General features: G+C 37.9%; 3 protein-coding genes across 4 annotated transcripts; 1 reads left to right on the top strand and 2 right to left on the bottom strand.

The window, feature by feature from the left end:
- The first annotated feature begins 248 nt into the window (after positions 1-248).
- On the top strand, positions 249-5,119 carry ncf2 (neutrophil cytosolic factor 2). Of its 2 annotated transcripts, XM_030398867.1 has the most exons (15): positions 250-514; positions 742-824; positions 1,026-1,134; positions 1,449-1,583; positions 2,069-2,176; positions 2,355-2,414; positions 2,752-2,795; positions 3,008-3,149; positions 3,307-3,372; positions 3,532-3,586; positions 3,750-3,790; positions 3,917-4,065; positions 4,152-4,263; positions 4,759-4,876; positions 4,980-5,111. In XM_030398867.1, exons 1-15 carry the CDS (start codon positions 341-343, stop codon positions 5,069-5,071), a joined length of 1,488 nt encoding a protein of 495 aa, XP_030254727.1. In that variant the 5' UTR covers positions 250-340; the 3' UTR covers positions 5,072-5,111. The 2 variants fall into 2 exon arrangements, with proteins under 2 accessions (XP_030254726.1, XP_030254727.1); XM_030398866.1 differs by having other exon boundaries at positions 249-514; positions 4,759-5,119.
- dph2 (diphthamide biosynthesis 2) lies at positions 4,551-11,367 on the bottom strand. The gene is made up of 7 exons (XM_030398868.1): positions 11,249-11,367; positions 10,638-10,844; positions 10,339-10,451; positions 9,691-9,911; positions 7,794-8,483; positions 5,728-5,910; positions 4,551-5,514 (listed from the first exon to the last, which is right to left on the bottom strand). The coding sequence occupies exons 2-7, from the start codon at positions 10,785-10,787 to the stop codon at positions 5,396-5,398; spliced, it is 1,476 nt and encodes a 491-aa protein (XP_030254728.1). The 5' UTR covers positions 10,788-10,844; positions 11,249-11,367; the 3' UTR covers positions 4,551-5,395.
- A 1,233-nt stretch (positions 11,368-12,600) lies between these two features.
- mcur1 (mitochondrial calcium uniporter regulator 1) lies at positions 12,601-17,051 on the bottom strand. Its single transcript, XM_030397579.1, has 9 exons — positions 16,726-17,051; positions 15,705-15,821; positions 15,497-15,600; positions 14,886-14,987; positions 14,751-14,792; positions 14,567-14,638; positions 14,208-14,261; positions 13,730-13,844; positions 12,601-13,313 (listed from the first exon to the last, which is right to left on the bottom strand). The coding sequence occupies exons 1-9, from the start codon at positions 16,937-16,939 to the stop codon at positions 13,258-13,260; spliced, it is 876 nt and encodes a 291-aa protein (XP_030253439.1). The 5' UTR covers positions 16,940-17,051; the 3' UTR covers positions 12,601-13,257.
- Between the last annotated feature and the right edge of the window lie 126 nt (positions 17,052-17,177).

Raw genomic sequence — 17,177 nt, 5'->3', positions numbered from 1 at the left:
AGATTGATCATGTATAGTTTCTCCTTGAGGAAATAATGAATGTAGCCTACCCCATGTATGATATTTACAATGTTATATGCATGGGGGAAAAGTGATATGGGAAAGTACATCAACACAGTCTCACACACACACATACAAACATACACACACAATTACTACAGAGAAGCCTATGAATCACATGGGGCTAAAAGGACCAACCATTGGGCCCTGAAACCTAGTGGTGGTGAGATGTAAATGTCCCAACACCGCCACTTACATCACACTTCCTGATCTCCCTGGTTCAAATCAGATGAGCTTCCTCAATTTGGTCTGTAACTCAGTGTGCTCCTAACCTGCCACCATGTCTTTCCTGGACACTCTGCGACAGTGGGACAAGGCTGTAACTTGTGTGGACAGACAGGATTTGCCAGAAGCACTCAGCATTTTCCTGTCTATCCAAGAGCCAAACTCCAAAATTTATTTTGACATTGGCTGTCTCCATCTTCTTAACCAAGATCTGGATGCTGCTGAAAAGGTATGACCTTTGATGGTGAGAGGCAGACTAAAACACTGCACACAAACATCTTTGTGTGATAGTACTCGTCAAAAAGTGAAATCTTGTTTAGATGTAGCTGATAAATAAAAGCGAAACGCTGTGATATTTTAAAGCATGAGAGTGCAAGTCATCGAGAAAGAAGAAGTAGAGCTGACTGTTTCTCCTTTCCTCGAGAGGAAGTAACTGTTTGTTCTTGCGTCTCTCAGGCGTTTGATTGCAGCATACGCAAGGACGAGCATTTGGCTGTCGCCTTCTTTCAAAGAGGAATCACATTTTACAGAAAGCAGAGGCAAGACACAACACCTGACATGACCACATTTATTTTTTCACATTCACATCACATTGTGATTTATAAACACTGTGTATTAGATTCACTGTGTGTTTATTATCAAAAAATTGGAGTCCTAATCACCATATTCTTATTTTCTTTTTACAATTTATGTGGTGTATTACATGCAAAAATGACTAACTGGATTATTTATATTCAAAGGTATGAGGAGAGTTTAGCCGATTTCCAGCATGCCTTTAAAGCACTGAGAGGCAATCAGCTGATAGATTACAAAGCACTTGGCCTCAGATACAAATTATACGCATGTGAGGTAAGTATTTAAAATCAATCCAATAGGTTTTTATAAATTGTATTTATTGTGTGATTTACAATCATCAGATTACTTAAGACTGATCTATATCCAACAGTTTAGGGGTTCATTAGTTCTGCAAACTAACCTTAACATCTGCCCTTATGCCTGTTATGATGTTAAAAACTGTTTTTATTTGGTGTTGCTGATGTAAGTCAATCCTCCCAGGTACACTTTGACATATTGTCACTCCTTTCTTCTCATGGAGTTTCTGACAATTATTATTTTTATTATTTTTAAGTGACCAGTTTCTAATCAGAATTTTCCTGCCACAGGTTCTCCACAATATGGCCCTGGCCCAGGCTCAGTTGGGTAACTGGGAAAAGGCCCAGGAAAACCTTGTGAAGGCACTTGACTACAAGACAGAGGCCAAGCTCAATCTCATCGACAAAGCTCTGCAATCCACCCTGGTCAGTTAAAATGTCATCACCATTATCTAAGTCCAGAAGCGCTTCCAAAAATGTATTCAGTTACACATCATATGACAAAGAATAGTACGTGCTCAGCCTTTCTTCTAACTAAATTTGGATCAGACTAAAACAAATCAACTAATCAACTTAGGTGGGAAGGCAGCTATTTCAAGCAAGGTGTTGCACCAACGCAAATCTTTGTTATAAAAGACTTTATAATTAAGCTTTGCCTCACACTGACCAACAAGTTGTCGATTATTGATTACAGCTCATTAAAAAAACGGTCTATAGACAAATAACAATACATAAGTATCAGTGAGGATCAAGGATAAGGCATGGAGAGTGCTATTTGTTTGCAGTTCTCTAGCTCAAAATGATGCAGTGTTGCTTAGCGAACTTGTTCACAAGTAAATAACAATTTACCCTCATGTTAGAAATACTTGACAAACACTATAATATCCCCTGTGATGCCATTTCACCAACAGAAACAGAAACCTTTCAAACCAGTCGAGTTCCCCTCAAATGTGCTTTTTAAACCAAATAAGCACTATGTTGCCGAGCTGGAGAAGAAGGACTACCTGGGTAAAGCGAAGGTAAGGCTATCTGATGACGCACCTTTGTTGGTACTAAATTATTCACGTGCACCCCATTTTTGAGTATGTCTCAGTAAAATGTCAATGTTTTATCATTAAGCAGTCCTTGTTTTTTCAACAGATAAGTCATTGGATTATTTGACATACATAACCTACATCTTTTCTCTGTTATCTTCAGGTCGTTGCCTCAGTCATTCCTCAGGATGAATTCTCCGGATTTGCCCCATTACAGCCACAGGTGACATATGGGCTCTTCTTCAGCAATAAAAAATAAATCAATACAATCATAAAATCATTATCATAACATCAAGAATCTATTATATAGAAGATTTAAAAAAACTTAATAGGCACTAAATTATTTACAGTCCTTCTGTAATATTGACCGTGATGCCAGGAAACGCTGATGTATCACAAGCTGCATTATATGTTGGCCTATTTTCTGCCTTATAGCTTACGTAGTAACTGTTTACTAAAAGACCACTGGTTCTTTGTTGCACTGCAAAATGTCAGCCATTTTCAAACAGTTTTCAGCACCACTGATTAATTGCTGTGCGTTTGTGTTTTCTCTTTAACAGGTCAAAGATGGTCCAACTTGTCCAAAGGAACCTGAGGTCCTAAGGTAGAACACTGGCGTTGAAGTAGTGAAACTCGATTCTCTCTAAAAACACAATGTATTAAGTTTTATGAGTCACAAATCTATGAAATGTTCGGCTTTCATAAGAGGAAAATGTTAAATCACTGTGCAATATGAGAGCAGGATAGGAATGTATAATTACACAGCAATAACCAGCATGTGTTCTGATGCCATGTGGATGTTTCCCATCTTCACAGGGCTCTGGAAGGTGAACCACACACTGTCCTGTTTGAGTTTGTTCCTGAGACCAGTGATGAGTTGGCTGTAGTGCCGGGGAACATTGTGTTTGTGCTGCAGAAGGGAGCTGACAACTGGGCATCTGTGATCTTCAATGAAAGAGTAAGAGCACAATGTGCAGAAACCGTACATCTGCAGCGTCTATACTAATGATTTGTGTCTTTTGGTGAAATAAGCATTGAAACTAGTATTTGTGTCATGTAAAGAGAATTCATATAATGTTAATGTCATTGATTGATCATCATTATGCCCATTATAGAGAGGACTTGTTCCCTACAATTACCTGGAGCGATTGGAGATCTCCTTGGCCTCTAAACAGAATGAGGTGAGAAATTGACTTTGTTTTTTTCTAGGTATACTCTCCAGGTTTCTAAAAAAAAAACCTCAATTAAATTAAGTATTTGCTCAAGGTTTGTAGTATGTTGCTATTATGTCTTTGTTTTCCTGTATTCTAAATTACATTGTTTGCATTCACCACGTACAGGGAATACCTAGGCCTCCAAATCGAGCACCACCGACCAGACCTGAAAGGAAACAAGGTAGACTTAACTGACACAGTCTAAGCAAACTACGACTAAAAAAACTACAGGCGCCTTTCTCTCATTGATGCTAAATACCATGGCATTTGACCGGCTCTACTCAAGAGCAAGTTCTTGCAAATAACATGTGACCCACTGAACAAAACTTTTTTGTGTAATAAAGGTCTCCGTCGTGACGACAGCAGTGGAAGTGCACAAGTTAAGGTATGCTCCTTCCTGCCCATAAATACACATCTCTAAATGAACCATCATGTGAAGTGTTTTAAGGTGGATTTTATTTCATTTCTGCAATGCGGTAATTCCACCGACGTGTCCTTTCATTAATGCCAGGATGAAGAGTCTAGCAACAATTCACTTATTGTCAAAGTCCGATTCACATTCACCTTTGCTGTCTCAGTACCACCTGGATCTCCCTATGAGATACTGATTGAAAAAATCAGTAATAAACTGAATCTCCCTTCTACTGCATTCACCTTGAGGTACAGTGCACATTTAAACATTTCCACTGTAACTGGTCTATTGTGTTACTGGCAGAGTTTCAATTCAATCCTTCTGTTTGATTTAGTTTGACCTCTGAGGTAACAGGACAAAGCGTAATCAATGCCAACACAGAAATGGAAAGTGTGTGGAGTTGTGCCAGTGGCAGGCACATAACCTTGTGGTGTGGCACCAAAGAGGTAAGTCAGTGGGGATATATGGTGTTGTCCATGCGGACCTCATGAAATACTTTATATTTATAAAATAATTCCACCTTCTATTCTATTTTTCTACTTTAGTTGATATCGCAGTTTCCCAATATGGGTATTGGAAAGATACCAATATTTATGAATGAAACCTGCAATTTTTAGCATCTTCATGAAGTATTTCCTGATGATATATTTTTGTCAGGGTTGGAAGGCAGTATCGACATGACTGAAACTCTGGCCAAACTTCCAACGGAAAAAAAAGGAGTGGAACACACAGATTGATTTTCAGCCTTTAATTGTGGAAACATGTTGTGACACTACTATGTCTTCTTTAGAGTCAAACAGAATCATACAGATGTGTTTCATCCTGAATCATGGTGGTCCTATAGTCCAGTCCAACTGTAGTACATGATTACACAACAGACAGGCATGATTTCAAAGACACTGAAGGTAATTGAGCAGAAAATGTATATTTTCTGTTTTTAGGAAACTGATGGAAAGCCACAGAGCGAGATTCACTTTGTGGCACTTCATTCCTACGAGTCATCAAATCCAGAGGATCTCAATTTTCATCAAGGCGATACGATCACATTGCTCTCTAGAGGTGAGACTCCATTCATTTGGCCAGACGTATCCCAAATCTTTAGAAATACTGTGATTTGTCCAAGAATTCTAATTCTAATTCGTATTCTCCTCTTTTTATTTAGTTAACCAGGACTGGTTGGAGGGGCAGTGTAATGGGAATACTGGAATATTCCCTGCATCCTTTGTGGAAGAGGTTCCTGTCAATGACCAGTAATTTGGTCTTTTTCATGAATAAATTAAATCTGATTCATCACGGCCTACAGATTCTTTATGAATATTGTTATTATTAAACATTTTTGTTTTTCAAATTATCACAGTACATTTATAGTCAAGTGTATCAAGTTATAATAGGACAAAATCATAGGTGACATTCTGTGATTCAGTGAGTAATGGATAAAAAAATTAGAAGTGATAACTATCGCTACTTACAGTTTCCAGCAATTATAAACAATTTCCTTTCATTCCTGGAGCTGCAGGCAGAGATAATAAAATTCTCTGTTGGGAGTTCTGTAAATGTATTGGTAAATTATCCAGATGATCATCCTTCCTCTTCGTAGGCAATAGCTATGCCTTTCCTGCCCTTTCCTGCCTTTACCACAGGCGTCTCCCCCAGTTTCTGCTCCAAGCCACGCCAACTTCTTTCTGCCAGGAAAGATGCTGTAAAAAAGAAAGCAGAATTTTTTTGTGTGATACAAAATATTTACAGTGTTTGTGCCGGACTGTATTGACTGAAGTGTTTTTTGCTGTTTTGCTAAATGCTCACTTTGCGCAAGGTGTAACATTTACTGTATGTGTGAGAAATTACTACAATACAATAAACTTATGGCTGTATGAAAATTAGAGCAAACAGCACCTAAATTCACTACATACCAGCTGAGTTAGTGTTGGCTACAGTCATCGTCTGGTTCCTGAGGACCACGGAAGAGCCACACGACGACTCTGCAGGCTCACTGATCAACAGATTTTTGCTCCGCAGAGCTCCTGTGATTAATGACACGTCAGTCTCGTCACCGTCCTCCTGCTGATCAGACAACGGCACATGACTCTGTCCACCTGGTGCAAATTTGACAAGGATAGAAAAAATGCTGGTTAAGTGACCCACTGCTCACAGTTAAGCCAGAATTTGCAACTATTGGATCATGTTTTCAAATCAATCCTACAAGAAAAGTCTAAAACATAAATTTGGGGTGAGATTAGATTAAAACATTCCCCCGAACCTGCACACCACCATCCCCTTACATTTTGTTAAATCAGTCTCTTAACATAAAGAAACTGACAAGAAGTGGTTTAGGAATTTCTGATGGAGATAAGTCCCAATCTAATCTATGGATTAATAGAGATTTAATTGCCCGTAAACTGATGGAAGTAGGGGTGGATGGTAGATTCTACAAAGCTATTCAGAGTCTGTATGGTAGCCCAGTTGCTTGTGTTAAGATCAATGATATGTATACTGATTGGTTTGAAACCCCCTTTTGGCGTGAAACAAGGTGATATTCTTTCTCCATCACTTTTTGCATTGTTTGTGAATGATTTAACTCTACAGATTAAGAAAAATCATCTGGGTGTATGTTTGGATGACACTTATTTAGGTATTCTATTATACGCGAATGATATTATTTTACTGGCAGAATCTGAGTCTGATTTACAAAATATGCTAAATTTGGTTAGCTCCTGGTGTCATAAATGGAGATTAGTGATAAATAAGAGCAAAACACAGATAATGCATTTTAGAAATAAAGGTAAGAAAGAAGTAAACAAACATTCTATTTTGATTCAGTTCCCTTGGAATATGTTAGCTCATAAATATTTAGGTTTCCTTCTGGATGATTTTATGACGTTTGGAACTGGTTTTAGGTGCCTTGCTGATTCAGCTGGGAGAGCATTGGGATCAGTTATTAATAAAATGAAAGTTTGTAATGATTTGGGTTACTTTACATATACTCAACTGTATAATGCATGCGTCTCTCCCATACTGAATTATGCTGCAGGTGTATGGGGATTTAAAGAGTCCAAAGTTATAGATACTATACAGAATAGAGCTATAAGATATTTTTTGGGTGTCCATAAATTTGCGCCAGTCCCAGCAATAGAAGGAGATATGGGCTGGATTCCAGGATGTGTACAGCGAAAATGTGAAATGATTCGATTGTGGAATCGACTAAACAAAATGGCAGAGGATAGAATAAATAAAAAAGTATTTATATGGAGTAAATTACATAGCTCCCCCTGGTCAAAAGAAATGTATTCTATTTTTGAGGAGGTGGATATGGCCTATATTTATAGGAATAACTTGTGCTGTAGTGTTAACTTCATCAAGGATAAGCTTCTATTGAAATTTGAAGAGAAATGGTTTGAAAATGTCCTATTAAAACCAAAATTAAGGACATATATGCAGATTAAATCTAATTTTGGACCTGAATTATATGTTACATCACGTTTACAGAGAAGTCAAGGATCTTTAGTTGCACAGTTGAGATCTGGTATTCTTCCTCTGGCCATTGAGGTTGGTCGATTTAAAAATATTCCAGAGGAGAATAGAATATGTGAAATGTGTGAGCTAGATGAAGTAGAGAGTGAGTCTCATTTCCTTTTATACTGTACAAAGTATGATGACTTAAGAGAGGTATTATTTCATGAAATCTATGGACAAAACCCTGAAATATTTTGGTGCTCTGATGAGCAGAAGCTGGAGTGGTTGTTTAATTTTAATGTGTTTAAAACTGCTAGCTTTATCTCTCAAGCCTGGAAAAGACGACAGGTACATTTGTTTAATTAATTTTTGATGTGCTGATGATATTGTGCTGATCCAGTTGTGCTCTGGATCTGGTTTGGTTCTTTCTTTTCTTTTTTGGTGTCCTATAAGCCCATGCGGGCTGGGCATACACTGTATGCATGACACAATAATAAAAGTCATTCATTCATTCATTCATTCTAACCTGGCAGGAGCTGTCGAAAGTCTGTGACATATTCCTCTGACCACTCCCTCTTCTTGTTGCAGGCCACTTCCATTTCAAACGGTGTTACTACAGGTTTGTAGAACTCACTTGAGTCCAGCAGGGAGTTCTCAGGACATGCAATCAACACAAAAATGTCAATTTCCAGAAAGTTTGCTAGTTTGGGCACGTTCAGTTTCCCCATGGCGAACATGTAGCTCTTCTTGCCCGCTCGGCTGATTGTCTCCTTCAACTGTTGGATGACGGTGAGGTAGTCGGCCACCCCGAGTGTGCCGACCAGGATGCCAACCACATTGGCATCTTTGGCCCTTTCTATTGCGTAATATCGCTTCATCAGTGCACGGTTTATACTTATCGACTCAGTCCTCCCGATCATGGTGATTGGGTCAAAAGAACAAAATGTGCAGCGATTCCACGTCATCATGAAGTTTCGTAGGACGGCTCCTTCTTGGCCTATATAGAACATACTGTAATCCGTGATGCTTAAACCACTTTTCAGGGAGAACTGTCTCCCAAACTGACAGACAACCTGGTTGTTGTCCTGGTCTGACAGACGGGTGGCATCCTGTTTTCTTTTTATCCAGCCATGACTGTAACACTGCTCCCCTTCGACAACAAGTTCTGAGCAGACAAGGTTTGGATACTCTGGTGAAAGGAGGGTCTGAAGATCCTCTGAAAAAATAAAACAAAAAGACATGTTTAGTCAATGACAGGAAATCATTAAGAAGCCTTTACTCTGCCTTAACCACTTAATAAACGGCCCCGTTTTAAGGCTCTTTTTCCAAAACGACATATCGAAATTAAAAGCATAACAGCCCCCACATAGTTTGAGATTCAGGGATGTGCTTGGTACCATTGGAAAGGTAACATCCTCACGTTTTTAGTGTGTTTAGTGTGATTCTATGACATACTGACACAGAGTTACAGAGGTTGGAACACAGGTTTTGGTTTTCGTCCAATTCAAATGTCAATAAACTGACCAAGATATAAGGGTTCAGGTATGTCTATGGACACAGCAGTCACTATTAGGCCATAGCCACAGGTCTCAGCTTGCTACACTCAAAATTTGAATTTTTCACAATTTTCTTTCTAAAGGCATGTCTGCGTTTTGCTTGGGTCCTTATTTTCCAAGAGAGCCTGCTGAGATTCAAAGGCTTATAACTTGAGAACCCCTCTAGAAACATAATCTTGGTCTCAAATGAAAGCTAAGACCCTGGGGTTTCTTGCTGGTTCGACACTTGTAGCTAGTTTTGGGTAAAATGACATGGATATTCCCATTCTATGGACTCTTGGCGAACTATGAAAAAAAAATTGTGGAATGACGTTGTAGCTGTGGAAAAAGGGACAACTCTGAAGGTATGTAGGCATTCTTGCTTATTGCGGTAGAGGGCTCTTTCTAATGTTGTGTCATGGTGAGTTTAGAAGGCTATTACATGGTCTGGAAATAACTTTTTTGGGCTTAAAATAATCACGACAGTCTCAGCTTTCCAACAGTGAGTATATACTGTTAAGATCTGATGCTTAAAACTATTAGCAAAAAAACTATTCGTTTTTACGAAGGGTGTTCGTTTAGTGAAGGGTGTTCCTATGTTGGAACGGTGTTCCTTAAGTGGCTAACTGGGGATGTGGTTAATTCGACTGAGCATCCAGATAGTTAAATTAACTAAGTAGTCAAATTAACTAGAACAGTAAATCTGTTCTATTTATCTTCATTGTACATTTAGAATTTTAATCAAGAATTACATCTTGTAATTTGAAAGATGACGGTTAAATAACCATGAATATCTACCCAATTTAATGGTTTACATACATAATGATATACTCCTCTTTCATACTAAAGATAGAAGAGCATGCAGTAGGACTATGTAAAAGAGCTTACTGAGGGCATGAATATAGTTGACATCAAAGAGGAGGATGATGTGACTCTGTGTGTCAGGGTAGAGTTCTCTGAAGGCAGACGTGCACTTGTCAGGATCCATCGGTCGTCTCTCAAAGACGTACATCAAGGGCAGCCTTTTAGACGGGCTGAGGCAGGCGCTGCCATAGTGCACAATGCATTCAGCTCCGACGTGCTCTGCGGCTACTTCATCCACACAGCAACTGCTCGAGAGAATTTAACAAAAATGGGAAATGTCATTGAAATCATAACAGCTTGGCTGTCCATGAAATGGCCAAACTTGATGTCCTGTATTGTATTATTAGCCTTATAAAAGCCTATAAACCACTGACCTTAAAAATACTATCGTACAAGATGATGACAAATAAGTAAAATTTAAAAAACTGCCAAAACTTACCAAATCAGTGTCACAAAAGCTATTCAAGATTCAAGCTATCACATTCTGGATTCAAATTTAGAAGTTAACACATTTGAGGCATACAAATGGCTGTAAAATGCATCTTTAAATATGTCAGTAAAAGTACTACTAGGCACTGCTTTTTCACATCACTTTGCATGAAGAATATAAATGGCATGGCACTCAGACTTTTCTGAAATCAGACTTTTCTCAGCTGAATCTGGTGTTTTTACCTGCCATAGGATGTATCTCCCAAAATGTACGGCTTGGCATTGCTGTTTCTCTCAATCTCCACCGCTACTGCAACTGAATCCACCAGCAGCTCATCAGGAAACTGAAGGGCGACCTGTGAACATTCACCATTTAGACACACTCTTCTTAGACGTGTGTCAAGCATTCCTGCACAGGATTTAACCTCAGCTGCTTAAATGAGCAGCTTTATTCAAAGAGTTGTTTTAAACAAGCAGGTTTTCCTCTTAACTGAATGTTTGTATGACTTCACGTATACAAAAGAAAAGAAAAGAGCCCTCACCTTTTGAAACTGACGTTCAGTGATGAATTCACAAGTCTTCTTAATCTGATACAACTCTTCAAGTTTTTCCAGAGGGGTGTTTGTCTTCACTGTTACATCCACCACACGCTGAATTACCGTTTCCGAGCTGCTGCTGAATGCATCAGCCATTATTGCGTAGAAAACACTCAACAGTGCCTACACATTAACTATGGTTCAGCATATCACCTGGTGGGCAAACAATAAGCGAATGAAAAATAAGTAACATTTCTAACACCCTAAATGGTTAAATCTACAGGCGAAAAATACGTTTGACACATTGTACATTTCCTGTATCTACTCAGCCTACCGGGTACAGTCAATAATTACTGAATGAAGCTTGACAACATTACCAATGCGAGGCGATAGCATTTTCTTACACAATAACGAAATGTATCGTAGCAAATCTGAACCAGATACGAATACTAACCACCCGTTGGTGCGACCATAACGTTGACGTTACCTTACCAAATTAGCTTAGCCGCTAGCTGATTGACTACAAGAAATCTTTGTTTAAAGCCTCATTGGTTACAAATGATCATTTACAAGTTATGACGTTTTATACTTGCATCACAGCATATATGTAGACTTACACTTCAATGTCATGTGGGCACTTGTAAAGGGATAAACGCTTCTTTGACAGCTACACACGTGTAACGGCAGAACACTGTTCCCCACAACAGTCGCTAGGGCAAACACTTCCGGCTCAAGTGATTTTCAAAATAAAAGTAAGTGCGATCATGAATAAATTATACATCGGCATTATTTACTTGAAGACCTACTACCATATTTCACTGCGGTAAAGTGAGCCGCTGTCCGATTTTCGTTGCGCTTGAGCTAGAGTAAATAGGGTAAGCAACATCCTAGATATGATTTAGGTATTTTCGGACCATTTTCACAAAATGAGGGAATTGTTTTTGTCAACAGACTGATGTGCAGAGTCCAGACAAGAGTGATGTTGGGTCCACCATTCACTAGTCATCACAGAATGAAGATGATCCTCAACACAGCGAGGTACATTCTCTTCCCTTTGTGTAACTAAATTAAAACCTTAATTGCTATTGCCCAAGTGAGGGGATGCCAGAGCAGTGTGACATGGCAAAGGACAGCCATATGTCTCAAAAAGGCCAAACCAAATTAAACAACAAACAGTGTATGGTTGGATGTTATATATCAGTGATTATCTGTCTAATACTAAAGTCCGAGTCAGCACCAATGTAATTTTTCAGTTTTTGTTTTAGTTTCTTTTTCTAAAATTATTCTATGTAGCGGTAACCTGCCTCTGGCTTCTAATTTGAAAGCAAACTTTTATAATTCTAATATCACCTTGTCACTCCCATGCCCCATATCCTATGTAAGAGGATGGAGGTGGAGTTTTTCATTCAGTCACACCATAAAGGAAAATACAAGTGATGTCATAGCAGTTGCAAATTCAAGACTAAGGAAAAAGGTAGTTGATTCTGAGAGGAGACAATTGTGAAGACTATAAAGGAATTTATTTGATGTAAGGTCAAATGTCAGAATACTGTAAATAGAGTTTATTCATTTTGAAGTGATTACTGTTAAAACCCCATACCTTTGCACTCTGGTTAGGCTGGACTGCATTGCAATGTCGATAAAGTGGACTCTCATCATATTTTCATTATTAGTTTATATTGAGCTATACTTATGTATAGCACACACTAAGCATCTTTTTTTTATATTTAAATGTAATATCCAGTGGTCATATATACTTCTCCTCTCTCTTCAGATGCACTGTTAAGATATTTCACCACCATCCCTAGTGACACAGCACCAGGTGCTCCTGTCCCCTCTACCTGTGACAAAGCATCTTATTTATATTGTATATTTTTTATTCATTTTATGTCACTTGTTTCCGTGTTCACTGTGCCATCAAATATTTCCCAACATAATCGATAGAATAAGACACTTTGTTGGCACAAAGTTTGCATTGTTTGGTAATTCAATTTATTACAGTCAATCAATCATGTTAAAACATTTTTGAAAACACAAAGCAGAAAGATAGATACAAGTTACTTCTGTGAGAATGTGGAGTAGTCAAGAGTCACGCTGACCCATCCTTCTTTTAATAATCTCTTCAATATCAACACCCTGATATATACACAAATAAATACATTTAAAAACAAGTTTTACTTCAGTTTGTAATAGCATTATCTGAATAAGTGGTCAGTATTTCATTTCCTGCACCACATTTCTTTATACAGTTTCTTTAGGGGAAGGTAAATTCCCATCTGACCAAAACCTTTCCAAAGTACATTTGTCAGCTATGTTTCTGGCAGCTATTCAATAACCAAGGCAGCTAAAAAAAAAGACTGGCCTCAGCCCTGAGCAGGTTACATAATTTATGGATCAAAATTATTTCTCTGAAGACATAGTTTCCCAAAAATTCTAGCAGTGATCAATTAGCAGAGGCTTCTTCTAAAAGTCACACTTCAGAACAAAAGATAATGATTGCACCAATAAATCCAAACTGTCACACATGAAAGAGACTTGTCTCTGACTGTTGTTAGATTATGAGGATGCAGTGAAGGTTCAAGTGTTACCAGGGGATATACATATGAAATCATACTCATTGTCCTTCTTACATCCAAATACGATAGAAACCCAAGACCACGGTGAGACAGGTGAACACTGAACCTAAAAGAGAGAAAAACGTGGGTCAATCATTAATCTACTGGCTTCAGTAAATAGCAGCGACTGACTATTTACTTCATTTACAATCAGCAAAGTGTTTGACAACTACTCTTGAATTGTAACAAATTAGAACTTTAATCCAATAAAAACATTCTAAATTAATGGTGCTTTATTTTTCAAACTGCATCAGTTGTGTTCTACCCATTAGGGTTAAAATGTGCAGTATAGCTAATTTATCTGCTCTATCTAACACATATGAAGGACAACCTGATGTCTTTTTTGCCTTTGAGGCTATAGGACCCCACTTTAAAAACAGGTTCTTCCCCTTTGCAATGAAGACTCTTAACAACTGACATTTAAAAGAAAAAAAAAAGATTTGAGTTTAAGGCTATGAATGCTCTACACGTGCCATGTCCTACCTGCGAGGTATTTTATAGTATCCAGCTTATGAGACTCTAACATGGTTTTCAAACCAGCCACTTCAGTGTCTATCTTCATGTTGGTCTGTGTTAAATGACGCTCTTGCTCTGCAGTCTGTAAAAAAGGCAATTAGACACAGTCAGACATTAAAGATCTATAAGTCTTACCAAAGACCTACCACATATTTAAGCGCCATAGCTTTAATGCACTGATAGTGGAAAAAACTGCTTCTCATTTAAAGCAATCAGTAACAGTCATTATTAGAAGTTTATCACTGGTACTTTATTGTGCTTCTAGTTTTGCTTTAAAAACACATTTTATGTAAGGAGCATAATGTATAATGACACAACTATAACGTACATCATAAAGAACACTTGTTACACCTATACCTGACACTGTCTACTTTTTCACTGTTTGCCCTGTGATTGTACATTATGTAGACTATCCTAGGCGTAGGTGTATTGCATAAGTACAAACCATTTCCATAATATCAGTTCGTGTTTCTAGAAGCTTCTTCTCATGCTCTGCTTTCTGAAAATGACAAATGATGTTTTATTTAGAAAACGAAACACAAGTCATGACCTGTCAGGTTCACATTTCATGCAGTCGTCCTGTCCGACCGGTCTATAGAACGATACATTTCAAACATCACTAATCTGCTAGGATCAAGATTGCAGATTTCTTGTAATTCAGCATGTTTACAATGCAATAATGCAATAATAAAGCATAAATATCAGTAATATAAAGCAAATTTACGTCAACATGAAAAAAGGAAATAAAAATTAAATAAAAAATTCAAATTAAATTAAATCAATTTAATTTCCTCAAACACTTACCAATTCTTTTACACGGCTTTTCTCCAAATTCATGTCCAAAATAGTGTCTGAGCGCACTTTATTCATGACATCCTGCAACAGAGATATACAAATAAATCAATATCATTCAATCAAAAATCTACATAATTACTTAAATCATAAAAACTTGGATGTAAACAGATTTGAGTGAATAGGAATAACTTACAGCCAGATGGACCTTGAGCTGCAATAACTGGATCTTGAGTTTCTGGGAGAAATATGAAAAATATTTAAAATCTTTAGTAATATGAATCAAAATGAGGACAGCATGAATGTGAATTCAGGGACCATGGACATTTACCTCGCTCTCTGCCAGTAAAGCCGAGAACTCGCTCTTCTCAAGGATAATCATGTCTTTCTTAACAGCTGCTATTTGAGACATCACACGCTGCAGCATGATCTCCTGCCGGAATCAAATGAATGATACCAAAGTGAATAAGAAAAACGTAGTACTGCAAAGCATTTTACTCGCCTGGACCCAAAAAGGCTATAATAAGACAAAAAGGTTTTTCGGTCTTAAACACCTGTCTGATAGTGACTTTAATTTTTTAAACAATATAGCACAGAAGATGTCTATCCAAACATTAAATAAAGTGATCCTTGATTGATCCTCTGCCTACATTAGAAAAGTCAGTCTCAACACTATACAAATACTGAACGACAGCACAATTAATACCAGAATCCTCAGCTCACACTACATCTAATTCAAATGCATGATCACATTATTGTTATTTAGTTCAGTGCACTGCCATTGACATGCTTTGACATGTTCAATGGATGCACAATGTAGGATAAACACAAAGATCTTGGTTCAGTGACCTTTACAGGACTGGAGGCACAGCCTTCAGGTGATACACACTGAGACAAACAGGTGCTGACATAGTGCTTACAGTAAATGTACAAGATCCTCACCTGCTGCACTTTGGTTACCATTTCAGCATAGATGACGTCCATATTGGAGTTTGTCATCCTCATCAGTATTTTAACCAACACCTCAGCTTGCTGAGTAGTGAATCCTGTTCATGGAAAATCATTATTCATTAGGAAAATCAACAGCTTCTTAACAAAGCAGAGTGATATTGTTTATTGGTACTTGTTGAAATAACAAAAGAAGCCAAACCGTTTTCCTCAAAGAGTCGTACCACCGCATGTGTATCAAAAAAACGCTTCCCGCCTTGGGACTTTGGTTCACCTGGGTCCAGATCATACTGGAGGGCTTTGATGGAGGTACTCAGCTCTGAAACCATTAAGGAGAAGAAATCAAACATCACCAGGAATTGTACTTTTCCCTTCATTTCTTATTTTTAAATATACATATATTATAATACAATTTTCTGTATTTATGTAACATTTGTCTTTAAGCTTGTGTGAAGACACAGCATTTAATGTAAGTGGCACATTCTCTACATATGCTGTCAGCAATTACTTAAATATAAAAAAAAAACATTTGTAAAGATATCTTTATGCCACAACACATATATGAGATATATATATCTCTCATATATATATATATATATATATATATATATATATATATATATATATATATATATATATATATATATATATATATATATATATATATGTACACATATATACACACACACACACATTTAAATCACAACAATAACACGATGGTGTTGACACACCTGGAAGAATGAGAGGCCATGTTTTGTGAATACAGTGTGAGATGTGGGCACAGGTTTCTATTGAAAACATTTAGCATCAGGGTCCAGTGTCATTTCATAACAGGTACAAAGTACTGTATCAGTGAGCAGATGGTGGGAAGACCAACCACTGAATTCAACAGCTGATTAATAATGTGTCAATGGCAGAGATACAAGAAAGCCCTAAATTAAGAGCGTCTGAAGAGGACTTTTATTTTGACATTCAAATAAGAGACATCAGATGACCTCATGGAGACAGTTATTGTGTCTGACAACTAATTTCTGATGGAAGGGTGTCACCATCAGCGGACTGTAGAGGGGACACACCTGTTTACACAAGAAATAATTACCTTTCATTGGTGACACCAATGAGCTGCGTCACTGCATTCAAGCACAAAATGTGGCTAAAAGCGGTTATCTGACGTTAGTTATGTAACCAGATGCCATGTAAGTTAGGGTAGCATAAGAAGTTACCTCTTGCAGACACTTGTGTCACTGCAGACAGCTGCATAGTCTTCAAGTTCAGTCCAGGAGCTCGTCTCCTTCCCCATTGCGGCTTCAAGTTGTTGAAGGGTGTAGTGAATGCGATACACCGGACACACGCGTGATTAAAAGGGATTTCATACCACCTTTCTCCATGGTTGACTCGAACAACTTTCAATCGCGTATGACACTGTTTAAGCACCATTGTGACAGCAGCAGCTGTACTCCAGTCTAACGAAGTCCCGACAGCGCTACCGCGGCTGCATAGCAACTTTTCACCCAGTCTCTGAGGAAGAGGCACGCATCGAAACGCGAAACTCCCAAACTTCCGGTCGTATATTTCAAAATAAAGCTTACCTCTGTCATAACTGCTCATATAGTAGACTACCTACTTCTTAGATTTTGTACTTGGATAAATGTAGCAATGCCACAGAGTAGAAATA

The sequence above is a fragment of the Sparus aurata genome, chromosome 19, assembly GCF_900880675.1.
Source record: "Sparus aurata chromosome 19, fSpaAur1.1, whole genome shotgun sequence".
NCBI classification, from domain to species: Eukaryota; Metazoa; Chordata; class Actinopteri; order Spariformes; family Sparidae; genus Sparus; species Sparus aurata.
Note: the sequence above shows the minus strand (reverse complement) of the source record. Positions and strands in the feature narration are given on the sequence as shown.

Coding starts and splice junctions, on each gene's coding strand:
- mcur1 (XM_030397579.1), bottom strand. CDS start 16,939: ATGGTGCTTAAACAGTGTCATACGCGATTGAAAGTTGTTCGAGTCAAC. Junction 14,988..15,496: donor TGGTAACCAAAGTGCAGCAG/GTGAGGATCTTG, acceptor TGATTCCGGCAG/GAGATCATGCTGCAGCGTGT. Junction 14,793..14,885: donor CTTTACTGGCAGAGAGCGAG/GTAAATGTCCAT, acceptor TATTTCTCCCAG/AAACTCAAGATCCAGTTATT.
- ncf2 (XM_030398866.1), top strand. CDS start 341: ATGTCTTTCCTGGACACTCTGCGACAGTGGGACAAGGCTGTAACTTGT. Junction 3,791..3,916: donor GTGGAAGTGCACAAGTTAAG/GTATGCTCCTTC, acceptor CATTAATGCCAG/GATGAAGAGTCTAGCAACAA. Junction 4,066..4,151: donor TCTACTGCATTCACCTTGAG/GTACAGTGCACA, acceptor TGTTTGATTTAG/TTTGACCTCTGAGGTAACAG.
- dph2 (XM_030398868.1), bottom strand. CDS start 10,787: ATGGCTGATGCATTCAGCAGCAGCTCGGAAACGGTAATTCAGCGTGTG. Junction 8,484..9,690: donor CAACTATATTCATGCCCTCA/GTAAGCTCTTTT, acceptor TTATTTTTTCAG/AGGATCTTCAGACCCTCCTT. Junction 5,911..7,793: donor CTTTCGACAGCTCCTGCCAG/GTTAGAATGAAT, acceptor AATTTGCACCAG/GTGGACAGAGTCATGTGCCG.